This window comes from Taeniopygia guttata, chromosome 8, assembly GCF_048771995.1.
Source record: "Taeniopygia guttata chromosome 8, bTaeGut7.mat, whole genome shotgun sequence".
NCBI lineage: Eukaryota > Metazoa > Chordata > Aves > Passeriformes > Estrildidae > Taeniopygia > Taeniopygia guttata.
In genome coordinates, this window is record NC_133033.1 from 9,820,526 (window position 1) to 9,836,546 (window position 16,021).

A 16,021-nucleotide genomic window follows, 5' to 3' on the forward strand; every position below is an offset into this window, starting at 1 on the left:
GGCACCAAGCAGTGGTGCTGGCTGGAGCCCCAGCTTGCAGCCCTTGCTTGGCTGTCACTGCCTCAGTCAGCTCTGATAATAGAAGAATCTGATATAATAATCCTGCATTCATCACATCCCATGTTGAGTGATTGGATTTTCTTTGACATATTGCCATGAAAATTGACCCAGTGCAGTGAGTGACAGCTCTTCAGGGGCAGGGGGGCAGTGAGAGAGGAATGTGCATTTACATCTGGGCTTTTATTGTCCAGAGAGATGTTTGCTGGGGCAACTGTGGAGAAGGAGTGGGAGCAGAGCTAGGCCACAGAGCATGAGAAGATGAAACCTCCAGTTTCAGTTGCCCCCCAGGAAGAGCCTCAGTCCAGCACAGAAGTGGCAATGATAGTGATGCTATGGGCAAAGTCCTAAATGAGCCCTAAAGAAGAGTTAGAGCCGCTGGTGACCACAGAAGTAACTACCAGCCTGCAGTCATTCCAGTTTCCATGTCCCTGAGTGAAACCAGCTTGCCCTTGTTTGTTTTGCCACTGGAAGTTCCTGAGGGATGGGGAGGTGCAGCCCCTGCTCCCATTGCTGAGCTGCTGGAGCTGCTGGCCTTTTTGTTGGCACCAGGAAAAGGATGGTCAGGAAACATTGCAGCGGTCCCCTTCCACCAGTTCCAGAGTGGTAGAGATCTTCCCTGGAGGTGCCTGCCAAACCCCCAGTGATGCCTGGGTGCCTGGACATGGACTGCAAGCCCACTCTGGGGGTCTGTACCCCATCCCTCTGCCTGGAACTGTATCAGAGGGACTTCACCACCTGATGGGCTATTCCTACCCCATGTTGCAAACATGCAGCAGGCACAAAGGAAAAGAGCAGCCTTCATCACCCCACCACCCTCCTCCTCAATCCCACCTGGTAACAAAGGGGCCTTTAATACCAATCTCAGGTGAAGGTGACAGCACTTTGCCTTCCCATGCCACACAGGACCTGTCTTCCAGCAAAAGCCACATAGAAATAATGAATCCTCCTGGACTGAGAAGCTTTCAAGCTCTCTGAGAAGGGAATGAAAGATTTCCTGATTTCACCCTCTCCCTCCCTGCTCTCCTGGCTTCTTGAAGTTAATGTTCTTAGTCCCAGACGTGATGGGCAAAGGGAAAAGATCCATGTGGTGACAGGGGACGATTGATCTCTTTTACATAGAACGACGCTCCAGTCCCGGTTTAATCCCCTCGCTCAAGGCAAATGGGATTCTTTGTCAATGGAAACTTCAAAAGCCTGGCCCTGCCGTGAGATGGACCTTCTTCTTTATCTGTTCTCTGTCAGTCACTCACTGTGTTTGCCTCCAAACAGCTAATCTGTCTTCCTAGCTGTCCTTCTCCCTCACAGGCGATGTGTTTGGGACTGCTGAGTTATCTACACGGAGGCCTGATGAGGAGGGAATGGGAAGATTGCAGTCCAGGTGCTTTCATTTTGCTGGTGCCCTTTCCAGCTCCTTCAAGACATCCCAAGGCAGCCTCACACTGTGGATTACAGCACTGGTGGGTTTGGGGATTCCTCTCTGCTCTGCTTGTTTTCATGGGAGAAATAGTCAGGTCTCCACTCTCCTGTATGACTATACTTTGCTCCAGGGCACAGGAGCAAAATATAGTCATGCAGGAGACAAAGGTATGGACCACTATGAAGTATCATTGCAATTTATTTTTTCCCTAGAAGGATTTGGGAAATTGCTGGGGTTATTTGGGAATCATTCCTACCTGCCAGGAGCTCAAGTCAGCACAGTGGCTCCCAGGCCTCTCCCTTGGTGAGGCAGACAAGGTGTTGATGTACTTGGCAAGACACCCAGCCCCAAGGAGAAAATCTAGTGTTGAAATGTCAGTCTTTGCTTCTGACATCACATGCCAAAAAAATCACCACAGGCTTCCAGAAAAACCAATGGGGAATGAGACTGGAAGTTAATTCTAATAAAACAAGCATGAAGACATCTCCTGTGAGAGATGCCTTGCACTTGTCTGGAAGCCAGGAGCTTCCCTCACTTGGACTGTGTCATCAGCAGTGTAGGAGAACCTGGAACACTTGCCTTTGCCCACCTTGGAGAGGACTACATGGTTTTTAGAGGCTGTGCAATGCCCTGCAGTACTCCCCACCACCTGCTCACCTGCCCAAGATCTGGTCTTTCCCATCCCTGTGCCATAGGAAGTCCAGCTGACAGCAAATCAGTAAATTATGCTCTTTGCAGCAATGCCATGATGCTCTGTGAGTTTTGCATTTCTGCATTGTGAGCCAAGGGGAGGGGAGGTGGGTCCTGAGGAGGGGGTTGAGGCTGAGATGGTGTCTTTGAGGGATTTGGGCTCCTCCTTAGGTGTGCTTCACTCCCCTGAGGCAGGCCCACTTTCCCCTTCCAAAGCTGGCATATGGCTCTGGCTCCAGGAACTCCCACACGTGATTTCCCAGGCTGAGCTCAGGCTGTGTGTGATCAGCTTTCATTAGCTGTCATTAGACACAATCTGGAGTCCCAGAGCCCAGCAGGTCCTTCAGCCCCACCGTTCCTCGGCTGCACAAGGAATGCAGAGCCCTGTGCAGGGACTTGGCTGCTCCAGCCCAGCGGCTGAGTGGGGACAGCAGCTTTCCCCAAAAGTGTGGCCACCTCCCTGGGAGACATCAAGTAGCAGGACAGGGAGCGGGCTGGGAAGGTGAAGGGGTGTAAAGAGCACCCTTTGGGGGACAGGGAAAATATGCTGAGGTTTGCTGACTTACCTTGGGGGTGCCTGCTGCCATGGCATCCTTCAGGATGGAGCTCTTGCTGCCAAGAGAGAAGAGAACGAGGTCAGTCACAAAACTGTCAGGCAAGGAGGGGAGTGCTTAGAGAGATCTCATAAGGTCAAATAGCAAAGCACATTGTTTCTCTTCCCTGGACCAACAAGAGCCTCCTCACCCTGCCTGGAGGGACATAGGAAGGAGGGCAGTGCCAACTATTTGTCCAGCTGTAACAGGATGGTCATACAAGTGGAAGTCCCCAGACCAGCCACATGAGTCAAACACTGACTCTCCCCCTGCCTGGGGCTTGCAGAGCTCCTCTCCCAGCACTGGGAAAAAGCAGAGAGCAAATCTGCAGGAGCATAGGGAAGAAAGCCAGGGAGAGGGCAGCAGAGGTGGTGAGCCCTGTGAAGGGTCAGGCACAGTGAAAAAAAGGAGAATAGGAAAGAGAAGGAGATTAAATCGGTATAAGAGCAAAGGAAAAAAAGATTTCCTCAGCTCCAGGCACACCAGGGAAGCAGCAGCTCTGCTGGAGGCCAGAGTGATTTGTTAATTCAGCTTGTTCTCCATTTAGCAGGGAAGGAGGTCCCTACCCGGTGCTCCTCCTCGCCTGCCCTCGCTAGCGGGAGATGCTATAGATTTAATAACACCTTCCCCCCTCCAGACAGGTTAAACTTGAAACAATTACATATCAAAGCCGACATGGCGGGGAGGCCTGCACTGTAATTTTTTGGTTATTAAAGTAATCTCTCTCATGTAAATTCTCCTGCTAACATGCTGCAAACAGCATTAGGAAATAAATTATTTCCCCATGATTCGATTTGTCAATGCAAAGCACCTGCAGCAGGGAAAAGGCTCTTGAAATATGTTGCCAAGCCCAGTGCCTGTGCTTGTAAGCACACGCTGGTGGGGTGGCTGGCTCCCAGCTCCCCATAGCCCCGGGGAGATGATGGATGGGTGGGTGGGTGGGTGGAGGGGGGAGGGTAGTGGGGGGAGGTGGGGGCTGGGGAAAGGGGTGGAATGGAATTGTGTTTAATAACAAAATTTGTATGCAAGCCTGCATCCCAGGCTAAGGATGAGTGATCGGCAGCCAGAAAGTATTAAAAAGCCTTGCTAAACAGATGCTGACAATAGAACAAGACATATCAAATCAGATCTACTTCAGAAACATTAATATACACACGCACACACGCTCGCCCGCGCGCGCGCACCCGGCTCCGCACGCCCGCGCTCCTTTCTTCTCAATCACAGCAATATGGGAGACATCAATAAATTTTTATGAGACTTTTAGAAGATCAACACAGTACTAGATGTGACAAAAAAGCAATGTGCCTGTCATGTTCGCTTTGTCGGGGACACTTTAGCCCCAGATGCCGAGCTGCAGTGCCAGCAGGGAAAAATTGAATTTGGCTGGCTTTAATCTGCCTTGATTTGGCAGATGGCTGGGTGTTATGAAATGAGCAGGGATGGAGGAAGGTGTTTTCTCCTGGGGCTATGGCTCCCCTCCTCTTCCAGTGCCACTGCCTTTTGCCCCCTGCCCTGAAATGGTGGAAACACACAGTTATCCACTGTCATCAGGTCACTCCAAATGCCACAGCTCTGCTCCCAGCTATGGTTCCTGGGGATCACGGATGGATGGGCTGTTACCTCTCACACAGCCCCACTTCCCTGAAGGAATGTGCTGCAGGATGCTCACCAAGGATACAGGATGCCCCCTGTGTCCCCCAGCTCTGCTCTCTACCCTCAGGAGGTGTCACAGAGTAGAATTAGTTCCTGCTGCCCACTGAGATACAGTCCCAGCATCACCTCAAGCCTGTGCAAGAACAAGCACGATGGGAAAGATTTCCTTCTCTTCTCAACCTCCAGCACAACCCTGAATTTCTCAATCACATGAAGTGTGAAACAACTTTTTCTTTTCCTTTTATGATCCACATGCCTTGTTAAAAAAACAAACCCGTTTCCTCTCTTTTCTTGTTAAAGGTGTTTAAAATTATTAATTTTCAAGGGAAAGAGGAAGAATATAATTAATTCCTCCTAGAAATGGTGTTAGGGCCAGGAAACTGAAGTTTTCACAATGAGAGTCTCTCTGGCCAGCCAAAAGATCCAGTCTCTGCTGTTGGGACCGATAAGGAAGGGGTTTAGATAACTTGGCAGACTTTATTTTATTCTTCATCTGGAGGATTATTAATACTCACCCCCTTTCTTGCAATGTAGCTCTACTCTATCAGTAATAAGAGTTTGCAATTCAGGGTTTTTTTATATCCAGAGATGGGTTAGCAATAGGAATAAGCCCAGGTCATCCAAGCACCCAGACCTTGTGATTTAAGCGTGCTTTTTCTGATCCCACTAAACAGCCCCCTGAATTACAAGGCCTGCAGCCCCCTGCACCTCTTAAGAATGCTGGCAGCTGGCTCAGGATCGAAGGGCTGTCAGCAAAGGGAAAGCTTCCCCTCCATAAACACTGCAGACAAATTAAAAATGGTAAAAGGGAAATCAAGACCTTTAAAGTTCAAACACTTTTCGGTGCCTTTTAAAGTTTTTTTGCTCTAGGCCCTTGCAGACAGCACAATCTTTGGAGACCTTGGGATTCTCTTTAATCACCCATCCAGGCTGCAGTGGTCTGAAATGATTACACATTTACATAGTAATAACCCCAACACTCCCCACATTATTTCATGGCTAGCATATTTCCACTCAGTGAGTGATCCATGTGTTTTAAATTATAACCTGTACATAGGAAATTAGTTACTAAGTACGATATTCATGGGCTCATCTGACACTTCTAATTAAGGTGATTTACACAGAATTATCTTACGAAATAAAAAAATGGTGTTTTGCTAGCTAATAAAATATAATTACTACCCGCTTTTCTAAGTTACAGTTAGTTTTAATCTATTTGGGGAATTGTTTATCTAGTTCATTACAGCAAAACAACTTCTTTACCTTTTAGGCAACTCCCCAAAGTGCCAAAGAAGAGCAAGGAACACCCTGGGAAGACCCAGCGATTTTGGCAGCCTCCTTCTCTCTCTCCTGAAGACTGCACTTTCAAGGGATACAAGGCTGCTTCCTCACTGGCTCCCTTTCTTGGGGCTGAGACACCAGTTCTATCAGTGCATTCATGCACCTCATGTGTTTGGATGTCCCCATGGGGACAAAATAAGGCCCTTGCCCGGCTGCCAGAGGGCTCTGCCCAGTGTTGCAACTGCATCACCCATTAACGAGAGCAGCACAGCCAGGTCCCCATGTGCTCCAGGACACACTGCTCCTTTAGATTAGGGACCATCAGCTTTAAGAGGAGCCTTTCCTCTCAGCAAGGCTCTTCACAATGAAAGCAGAACTCAGGCTACACCAGAGACATGCAGATGTCCTTTAATGCTAGGCACACATTTGGTTAGGAGCATCCCCAGGTGCACCTGGGAAGCCCCTGGCATGTCCCTGAGTGAGCTTCAAGGGGCTGTTCAGCCCAATGCTCCTGTCCCATGACTTCCCAAAGGGCAGCTCAGCAAGCCAAGTATGTGCCCTCCTTATCCACAGTCTTGGGGTTTCCTCTGCCATGGTTGCTGTTACACACAATGACCTTCAAGCCTATTTACTTTGTTATGGTCCTGCATTTTGGGGTGTTCTTGCCATAGGAAATAAAAAGGCAACACGCAAGGAGTGGTCCCTTATCACCCCCATGAATGGAAGCTGCTGCTTCTTCCCACAGGGAAAAATCAGGTCATTATCTGAAGGCTAAGTTCCCTGAACTGGGGCAGCTGCAGTTGTTCCTGATTATCTCTGAAGGACACTGAACCAGTAAGGAGCAGGTAAGAGGGCTGATGCCATGCAGCTGGAGTCTTCCAGCTCTGCCACTCTTCCACAGAACCCCTTCTCAGCAGGCCCCTGTTTGACAGGCATCAGCCTGTGCAGCTCCCGCATGAGATCCTGCAAAACCGAAAGATTTCTACAGGCTGTAGCCAATGGATGTATTTAATTAACACCCCCCACTCAAAAAAAAAAAAAAAACCAACAAAAAAAAGCCCCAAAAAAACCCCAAATTGGAAACAATTTATTTTTAACTGTAGGACTCATGGCTTGAATGTGCAGCCTTGGGATGGGAGCCCCAGCAGCAGGGAAAGCCTCTGGCAGAGCCGTGGATAGCAACTCCAGCTGTAATGGAGCCGTTGCTGAGTAGAGAGGGAATTGGATTTTTGTGAATGCCAATTTAAATAAGTGGAAGTGTCACTTGATGCTTAAATAAGGAAATGGGAGTTTGATTTTATACCTAGCTGCAGGTGACAGCCCTCAGCATGGCCAGGTGGGATCTGTGCCATCACAGGAGGCACACTGGGATTTTTACCCTGCTCTGGCTCCCCCAGTGGCACCTGCATCCCATGAGAGGAAAAGGGGCTGAGTGATGATAAAAAATTGCCAAAGAGGCTGCAGTCAGGGCTAGAAATGTTCTACTCCTACAGTGCCAGACGTGCTTCCCACATGCTCCCCCTGTCAGTATTTGTGAGACCTCAGTGACCAACACAGTCAGTTGTGACAAATCTGACCCACAGGGCAATCACCCACCTCCCCCGAAGAAATGAAATGCAGCAGAATCATAAAACACTGTGGCATGACCTGACTGTGCTGAAATCCCCTATTTGCTATGTTCTGTTCACATCCCCAACTCTTTCTGCCCTGCTGGATTTTCCTTTATCAACCTCTGATACCCCATGTCCCCACTCAGAGTGGATAACAGATTTCTGGGTGAGGAAGTGATGGTCCATGTGGGCAGGGCCAAACAGGAGACAGTGGCTGGGGGGTAGTTTCATTTCTCTCCCACTATTTGAAAAAGAGGTGGCTGGAAAAATAAAAAGGAAAATTGGAGGGAAAGGTCATGCATTAGATTGATTTGGGGGGCTCTTTGCTACCATGGCTATAATGACTGTTTAATTATTCCCAGCTCATGTGGCAGTTCAGAAGAGGCTCTGCAGAAGACATGCATTGCTTCAGGGCGAATAACTGACCGGAGATTTATTTCTCACCCTTGGGTTTCCACACACCCCTTCCCAGGCCTCCTGCTGCCCTGAGAGTCAGCAGCAGAGGAAGGCTTTGCCCTCCAGAGTTCTAAACCTCAGCCTTCAAATCCCTATCCTGGAGTCAGGGAATGGGCTGCAGGTACCATAGGTCTGAAGGCAATTTAAGGAGTGTTCATAGCTCTTCTAGGGCGCTGCATGAGCAAGAGAAAACGTGACTCATACTTTTTTTTCACTTACTCTGCTACCCTGGAAGTTCTGACCCATGAGAAATGCTTCTCACCTACAGATTATGGACAGCAGCCTCTGCCTTCCCTGGGGTCTGCCATGGAGGAGAGGAACGGGGCATCTCTAAGCAGGGCAGGCAGCTGCCTGCCGTGTGCTCTCTCTGTAGGAAAAGCCGTGGGTGAAGGGTCCAGGCTGCTGTCATTACCACCCTCTAAATGCACAGGAGGAAGCTGGAGGGTCTCTCTTTCCTTTCTGTCCATGATTAATCTGCCACAGTGAGGGGCAGGGACACAAATCAGCGGAGGAATGAAAGAGGATAAATCCATGGTATCAGCAGCACCACATTGGCTAGATAATAAACAGACTCCTCTCCTCATAAATTTTTCTCCATTCCCACACATTTTCTCGCCACCAACACTGGCAGACCTGGAGCAGGACTGCTCCTGACCTTTCTGATGTCCTGGCTGGTGGGAAGAGCTGTGGCTTTGCCAGGGAACCTGGGACCCTCCACCTTGGCTGGCATCCTTCACTCCTGGCCAGACTGGGGCGCAGCAGGAGCACCAGGATGGCACAACGGAGCCCCATCCAAACTCACTGGGGTTTAGAGGATGCATGGGACACCTGATGTGACTGTGGCAAGGTGGTCCATACCAGCATGTGGAGTGGGTGGGAGAAGCACTAGAGACACAAAGCACACTTCAATTTGCTTGGTAATTTCACTCTCTCAGTGCCCCAGGGCAGCTTGTTCTCACTGCCTCAACCCCACACTGTGTCCTTACTCCTCATTTTAGTAGCAGTGAGCACACCCACTTCTCCACACCCCACACAGGGATGTGACCCTGTTAGCTGCCTTGTGGTGGCAGGTGGTCCTGGTCTTGCTCGGGGATCACAAGAAGCTGACACTTCCAGGCAAGTTTCATTTAAATCAGACAGGAGTCAAACTGCTGGAGAAACTTCAGGTGACACCATCCAGCTGGAGATGCATCTGTACCTGAAACTGGGCACCCCCAACTCCAGGGCTGAGGTTCTGTGCCATGGGGGCATGGGATGCCCCACTGCTGCTGTGGGGCAGGACTCTCTCCCTGAGGGAATCAGGGCAGAACAAGGATGTGAAAACCTGTTCTGTGTCCTTAGAGCAGCTCCCACACACCAGCCTGTCCCTGCAGCCTGGTTTTGCTGGTGAACACTGTCTGGAGGGCAATCATGGAGGACTCACACCCAGGAGGAGCACTGAGGAGACATCACACGCAATTAACTGCTTGATTGAACACCTTGGGGGATACCAGAGCCCTTTGGGGAAGCCCTGGGAGGGCACAGCCAGGGAGAGGTGCTGCAGGAGAGGCACCCATTCCCACCTGCAAAGCACGCTCAGGCACTTAATAGTACCTGTCCCCAGCATCTCCCTAGCCTGGATTTATGCCTTGAGGGGTCACCTCTGGCGAGACTCTAATAACACGACTTTATTAGCTTTCTTGTTCCTTCTTTAAGATACAGTAGCAAGGGGGGAGGAGGGCAGCAGCACCTCGGGAAAGAGCGGGGGTCGTATGGATAGGAGGCAGCTGCCCTCGCAGTTCCCCTTCTCAGTGACAAGGGGGAGAGGGAGAAAAATGATGCTCCCTTGAAATTTATCATGCACCCAATTACAATGTTAATTGGCAAGTCCCAGAAATCAATTAATTCGCAAATTTTTTTCAATTAAAAATTAAGATAAATCATAAAACGTTATTAAGCAAAGGCCAAACTCCATGAACTTTTTTTTTTTTTTGTCGGCATCTGGGTTTTTTTAAAATTTAAATAAAAAAAAAGAGCTGTGTTGCCAAAGCCCGATGCCCTTGAGTGCCTTTGCTGAAGCACAGGGGGCTGTCATCAGCAGGACTGGGCTGAAGACAGATAAAAAAATATCGACCAGTCGGACACACTGCTTCTGCTTTATTGATCAGGCGGGAATTTAACTTGCTGTGCATATCCACCGTGTCAGCAAGGGCCACGGGCGAAATTAAAAGTACTTGGCTTGGAGATGTCGCCTTGATACTGGGGGGTGGGGAGAGATGGAGGGAGGGGGAAGAAGAGGGGGAGAAAGGGAAGAAAAGAAAAGAAGGTGGAAAAAGAAGAGGGACAAGAAAGAAAGAGAGAGGGAAAAGTTGAGGAGCAGGAGGTTGCAATGCCTGCTTGCAATCTCACTTGTTGGTCAGGGCTCCTTCCTCTCTCTGGAGAGCCCACAGGTGTCTACTGCCTGCAAGGAAGGGAACCATGTATTCCAACAGAGCCCTGGAAAAAAACCTGCTCACCCAAAACCATTTCTAACCTCTCTCATTGAGAGGCTGGGGGACCTGCAGCATTTGCTGCACAAAAAGTCTGGGGAAGTACCTGGTCATCAAGTTAAAGTCCCCAGGCATAAATCAAGGAGACGTGAGACGAGAGCCATGACCCTGATGTGACACATGACAACAGAGCTAATTCGGGTTTTACACACCCTATTTATCCTGCTGGGCCTGGCAGCACAGCCACTCGCCCTTCCCCAGCAGCCGCCCACGCTGGCCCTGGGAAGGTCCTCCAAAGGTCCTTTGGGAGAACACAGCGCTTGGCAGATCCCACAGAAATGAAGCAAACACTTTCCTGGGGCAGTGCAAGGAAAGGAGCAGCTGTATTTCAACAGGGGGTTCCCTGAGCAGGAGAGGGGTGTGAGCCACATCTCATAACCTGCTCTGCGCCCTTATTGTGACCAGGAGCAACAGACCAGCTCCTGTCATTTGGGCACAAGGGACCACATGGATGATGTGCTTGCCAACTTGTCAGTTAGCAGGAGTTTCCAGTGCAGACTCTGAGGGGTTAGCATGAGATGACTTTAACCAGAAAGACCATGAAACACTGGGAAAGCAACCTGTAAAAGATGTGAAAAGCAGGATGCATTTCCGTAGGTCTGGAGACATCTCTCAAGAACAGTCAGCTTGCCTTGTGACCAGTTAATCTCCCAAGGTCCCTCTACATAAAGAAACCTGGAGCTGAAGCTCCTCACAGCAGGGTGAGGATGCTCTGTGCAGTGCCAGGAACTGAGGGAGCACTTTCTGTTTCTACCCTGGCTGCAAAAGAAGAGAGGATTAAGAACAGTGAGAGGAAAAGAGTATGTGTGCAAACAAGGGAGAGAAAGCTTCAGATGGAACCCAAAGGAAGATTTGAGCCTGGGCAGAGGAGCACTGAATGCTGCTACAGGAGCTGGAGCACCCTAGTTGGTGTTGGCTCTTATCCTCTGACATGAATCAAAGCTGGCTACAAAAGTCAAGCTGAATCCCCCATTTGGGCACTTCACCCACTTTGACACAGGCATTCCCACTGCATCTTACTCTGCCCTCCTTTGCCTGACACTATTTGGTTCTTTGTGACAGCATCTTTGAGGTCACAGAAAACAGCCTGCAGCACTTTCCATTTTGCACCAAGGTGCGAGACCCCGGTGCCCTCTGTGCTGCAGGAAATGCTTCGTAATCACAGAAGCAGAAGAGAAATTATTCCTGGACACACAGAAAGGTCATTAGGGGAAATCAGTAGCTCCTGAGATGCGGGATGTGCAGGGATGTGTCCCAGCAGAATGGCAAGGAGCAGTGAGAGCTGCTGGCCTGGGCTGGTAGCAGCCAACAGGTGGGCACGGGCTTTGAAATACAAACATGCTCAGAATAAGTACTGATTGCAAAGGAAAAAAGAAAGAAAGTGAATGAGAGGAGAGTTTGCACAGCCATGGGGCACTTTGAGAACATCTTCACTGCTCCACCCTCTGGACCACTCCCCAGCCATTTTGGGGAGGTGAAATCCTAGTTCTGAAGCATAGGCTTGCTGCTGCTAATGCAGGGGAGAATCTGGCAGCTGTCACACAGCAAAATAAAAACACCCCCCGCCAAATATTTTTTTAAAGGAGCATTGCATATTCAAGAACAGATTGTTATGCTATTAAAACCACTGCATCCAAAGGCACATTCCCAACCTTCAAACTGCTGAACTCAGCAACTGTAATATTTGTGATGTGACTTCCTACATTTTTTTAAATGGCCAATAAATGTCTCTTCCCCAAACTCTAGAAAGAATCATTGTAGAGCATCAGCTGAGGCTGTCTCTATAGCTCTTACTTCCTCCTTTACTTCTGTCCTCAAATCAATCTTTCCTTCTACCCCAAACCAGAACCCAAAACCTGCCCTTCTCCACCCAGCCTCCCCTCTATCAGCAGTGCTCTGCGGTCACTGCCTGGGGAAAGCAGGCAGGGATTAAGGGTCCTGCTGCCCACTGCCACCTCTGCTCACAGTGTTTACCTGCAGGGTGACACGCAGCAATGCACACGGGGTGTGTGTGTGTGACCTGAGGGACACCCCTGGGTGCTGCTCCAGAATGCTGTGGCCACCTGCACTGCCTAGGTAGTCCTAGGCTGGGGAAATGCAGCTGCAGCCAGAGTACCAGCTGAAGCTTGGAGCTGGGGCCACTGACAGCTCCAGAAAGAGTCTCACATTTCAGTGTGCTTCATTGTGAGCCTTTAACATGGATGAGGTGTAAAACTCACCGTGAATATATATTGAGTGAGGATAGGAGACTCACATCTAGATCAGCTTCATGCACACAAACCAGGAATATTCATGTATTCTGTGTTGACCAGCCTGGCTGAGACACAGGGCATAGACGCGTACAAAGGGTCACTGTTATTATTTCTTATTTTTACCTTGGGTGTCACTTAGCTACTCAGGTGGGCACCTTTTGCTCTCTGACTGTACAGGCAGAGCAAGGAGAGCATCCCTTCTGCCCTGCATCATGGGGCCACCCCTCACCCGCCTCCCACTCTCTGCTGCTTTGAGCCTGTGCTCTGCAAAGGTGAGCTCCAAGGCAATTTCTCTTTAGAGGAGGAATACCAACAGTCTTGCCTGGCAAGAGTTAAACCCCATAAAACCAAGGCTTGTAGTTTTGTTTTCTTTCAATTTATACCCTTCACTTAAAGGGGGGGCAGGTGGGGAGGGAAAGAGGGGAAAAAAAAGAAAGCCAGGTGACATATTCTAAGAGGGAGCACCGAAAACGTGTTAAGCACTTCAAAATCTCATATATTCAATCGGCCTCTGGCAAGACATCTGCCTAATGTTAGCGCTTAAATATCCTTTTCCATTTTACATGCATTCAAGTCTCATTTGAGCGAAATGAAACGGTATTATTAAAGGGAGATTTTGCACAAATGGCCTGAATTTGACATGTCAAGTTCAATGAGGCTGTTACATATGTAACACCAAAAAGGGCTCGGAGGCTGCCGGCTCTTGAAACAGCGCCAGTGGCTCAGAAATGAAATTTGCATTCAGAGAGCCCTGCTTCGCTGTGTGGAGCTGTGCACAAGGCTCGGTTGGACCCACACAGCGTGGAGGAACCGTGGGGTGAGCACAAGCAGCTCTCTCCCTATGCTTTGGGAGACTGGACACACCAAGAACGCAGCAGAGCTAGAAACCCAGGTACCTCATTCCCACTCAAGAATGCTTTTTCAAGGGAAAGCTGGACCCTGCACCAGGGTTGGATCCTCCTGAGTGATGTTCATCACTGGTCTAACAGCTGGTTTTTGTCCCTGCTACATGCAAAGGACTCCTGAGGCATGGGTGGGTGCTGCCCTGTTGCCTGCATGGCTCCTCCTGCCTCACTGCATGATGCTTGAGCTGGGTTGACCTTGCAATGTCCCTGTCCTGAGGCCAGGATGGTCACACCAGTACTGCCCATGGAGGGAAAAAGCACTGTCCCTGTCTCTAGGGGATAGCAAACCCCATATCCACCAGCTGAGAAAGGGATTTTTTGGAGCGGGTGAGTTGCTTGCGGTGGTCTGGGACCTTAGGTAGCATCATCCAGCTGGTGCCTACAGCTTCCTTGTATCTCAGCCCCAAGAAGCTCCTGGAGAAATCCCTTTTCCAGAGTTGATCCAGTGCCCACCAAGCCTCCAGTGCTGCAAGCTCAGTGGACAGGAGGGAATCTGACTTCCTAACCCCAAGCACAGGAAATCTATGATTTTGTTGCAAATCATTAAGGTTTATTAAAACTTAACACCACAAGCCATGATTGGCTGCATCCTCTTTAAATTAGGAAAAAAAAAAAGCCCTTGGAAAGCAGCCCCCTGGTTTGCTTCTCCCCATCAGACTGATAAGTAACAGCTGCTCGGCCATTTCGGTAACAAGTCGGTATTGGCAGGGAGCGGCCAGGGCTGCCAGTGCCCGTCGCGTTTATAGGCCCACATTTTATTTTTATGTTTATTGGGTTATTTGAGATCATTATTAGTTTCTCTCTTCTCTTGTTGATGTGTTCTTGCTCCTGGCTTCTCCAGGCAGGAAAGGTGGGGGAATGGGAAACAGAGCTACCCACTATAGAGAGCTGCCTGCTGGGGCTGAGCAGTGCAGGGGACTACAACCCCTCAGACCCCACTGCCTGCTAATCCTGCCCACGATTCCTGCCCTTCCTGCCTGCTGCTGCTGCTGGTCCCTGCCTTGGTTTCCTCTGGGACTGGGAGAGCCCATCCCTGTGTGGAGCTGCTGTGTTACAGATTAGCCTCCATCGCCTGAATCCATCGCCTAGATTGAACGTTATCTATCACACTACGGAGGGAGTCGTTATTTAATAATTAATAAAGACCTCTGATTCTTCCTCGCCGCCTGCGTGGCCGAGTGGAGCAGGCCAGGGAAGCGAGGGCAAGCCAGGGAGAGCTGTCTTCTCTCTAACTGCTGCTGTTATTTAAAGGAATAATGCCATTCTTTTTCATTTGTCAGCTGGCCCACAATGGCCCTTGTCATGCTTTATGATTTAGGGTTTCCTTTCCTTTCCCATTAAACGCCACCTTCCCATCACCACTTTGCGCCAGCCAGCCTCTGCTCCTGGCTTGCAGTTTCAGTTTCACTCTGATATTGGCCCAACTTCTTTGATGGGCTCCTCCGAGCACTAATTGCTTCTGTTCATTTAAACCTGTTCACTAATTTGCAGTGGCCCTTTATTAAGTTGGATGCGGCCCAAATTACACCATAAATTACTCTTGCAAGGGGACCGGGTGTCGCAGGGGATAAATGGGCTGCCTGTTCCCTGCTTTCCCCCTTCCCTGTCTTCCTGGGCAGCACACGGGGAACGTGGGTCTCAGCCTGAGGGTGCAGGTGCCGAATTTGGGATATCTCAACCCAGATCCATTCTGAGAGGTCTCTGTTTCTCTAACTAAAGCTCCCTCCTGCTCCCTCCATCTGCAACGTCTATTGCCGAATCCAAGAAGATCCAAGCCAAGCAGGGATGGATTCTGCATCCTCCACACTGTGCACAGCCACGTGCACCCCTCACCCTGGTGTGCACACACACATACACCCTGACACACATGCTGTCCCTCCTCTCCTACCACCTGGTGATGTAACTTTGCTTCTAGTAGGTAGTTTGATTCCTTTCCTCACCTTTTAATGACCGGAGAATTCATTAATAATTGAAATAAACATGCTCTTTCCCAAGGTTGCTGACTTTTATTAAAGCAGGGGCAGGGATTTGCCAACCCTTGGCCGCAGCCATTTCCTAAATAACTGCTAGCAGTTAAAAGGCAATTTTTTTTTTTAATAGGTAACTTTTTTGCACTGAGGGTAGCAGAAGGGAGCTGAAGAGAGCTGAGGAGCAGTGTGCACCAATGCTGCAGGTTTCTCCATCAGGGGATGTCAGCAACATGAGAACTGCTCACTGAACACACGTCCCCAGGGAAAGGGATGTCTGTGACCTCTGGGAGAAATTTCTGCCTGACTTTGCCATTGCAGTGAACTCCAGGGAAATGTTTCTGCCCCATTGGCTAGCACTAGATCCCCCACATTTTGTAGCTGTGGTTACCACCATCTTCTCTGCCCCATGCAGGTGCCCCAGCTGGGTGACCAGGGATACTGACAGATCCCAAGGAGCTGCTTACCTGATGTTCAGCTGCGTAAGCTTCTCCAGTTCCTGCTCCATGTGCTCCTGCAACTCCCCGGGGCGAAGAAGGACCTGACAGATGGGGCAGATTGGAGCCTGGCTGTCAAACAAAGTTGCCTTCTTTTTGCCTGTGAGAAGGA

General features: G+C 49.7%; 1 protein-coding gene across 7 annotated transcripts in view; it reads right to left on the bottom strand.

The window, feature by feature from the left end:
* RNF220 (ring finger protein 220) overlaps window positions 1-16,021 on the bottom strand; it is a 213,005-nt gene that overhangs the window by 65,970 nt on the left and 131,014 nt on the right. For all 7 annotated transcript variants that reach the window (XM_030278887.3, XM_002193068.6, XM_030278889.3 and 4 more), the window contains 2 exons: window positions 15,880-16,009; window positions 2,734-2,779 (listed from right to left, as the gene is read on the bottom strand). In XM_030278887.3, coding sequence (XP_030134747.1) covers window positions 2,734-2,779; window positions 15,880-16,009 — 176 coding nt within the window. The remainder of the gene's footprint in view (window positions 1-2,733; window positions 2,780-15,879; window positions 16,010-16,021) is intronic.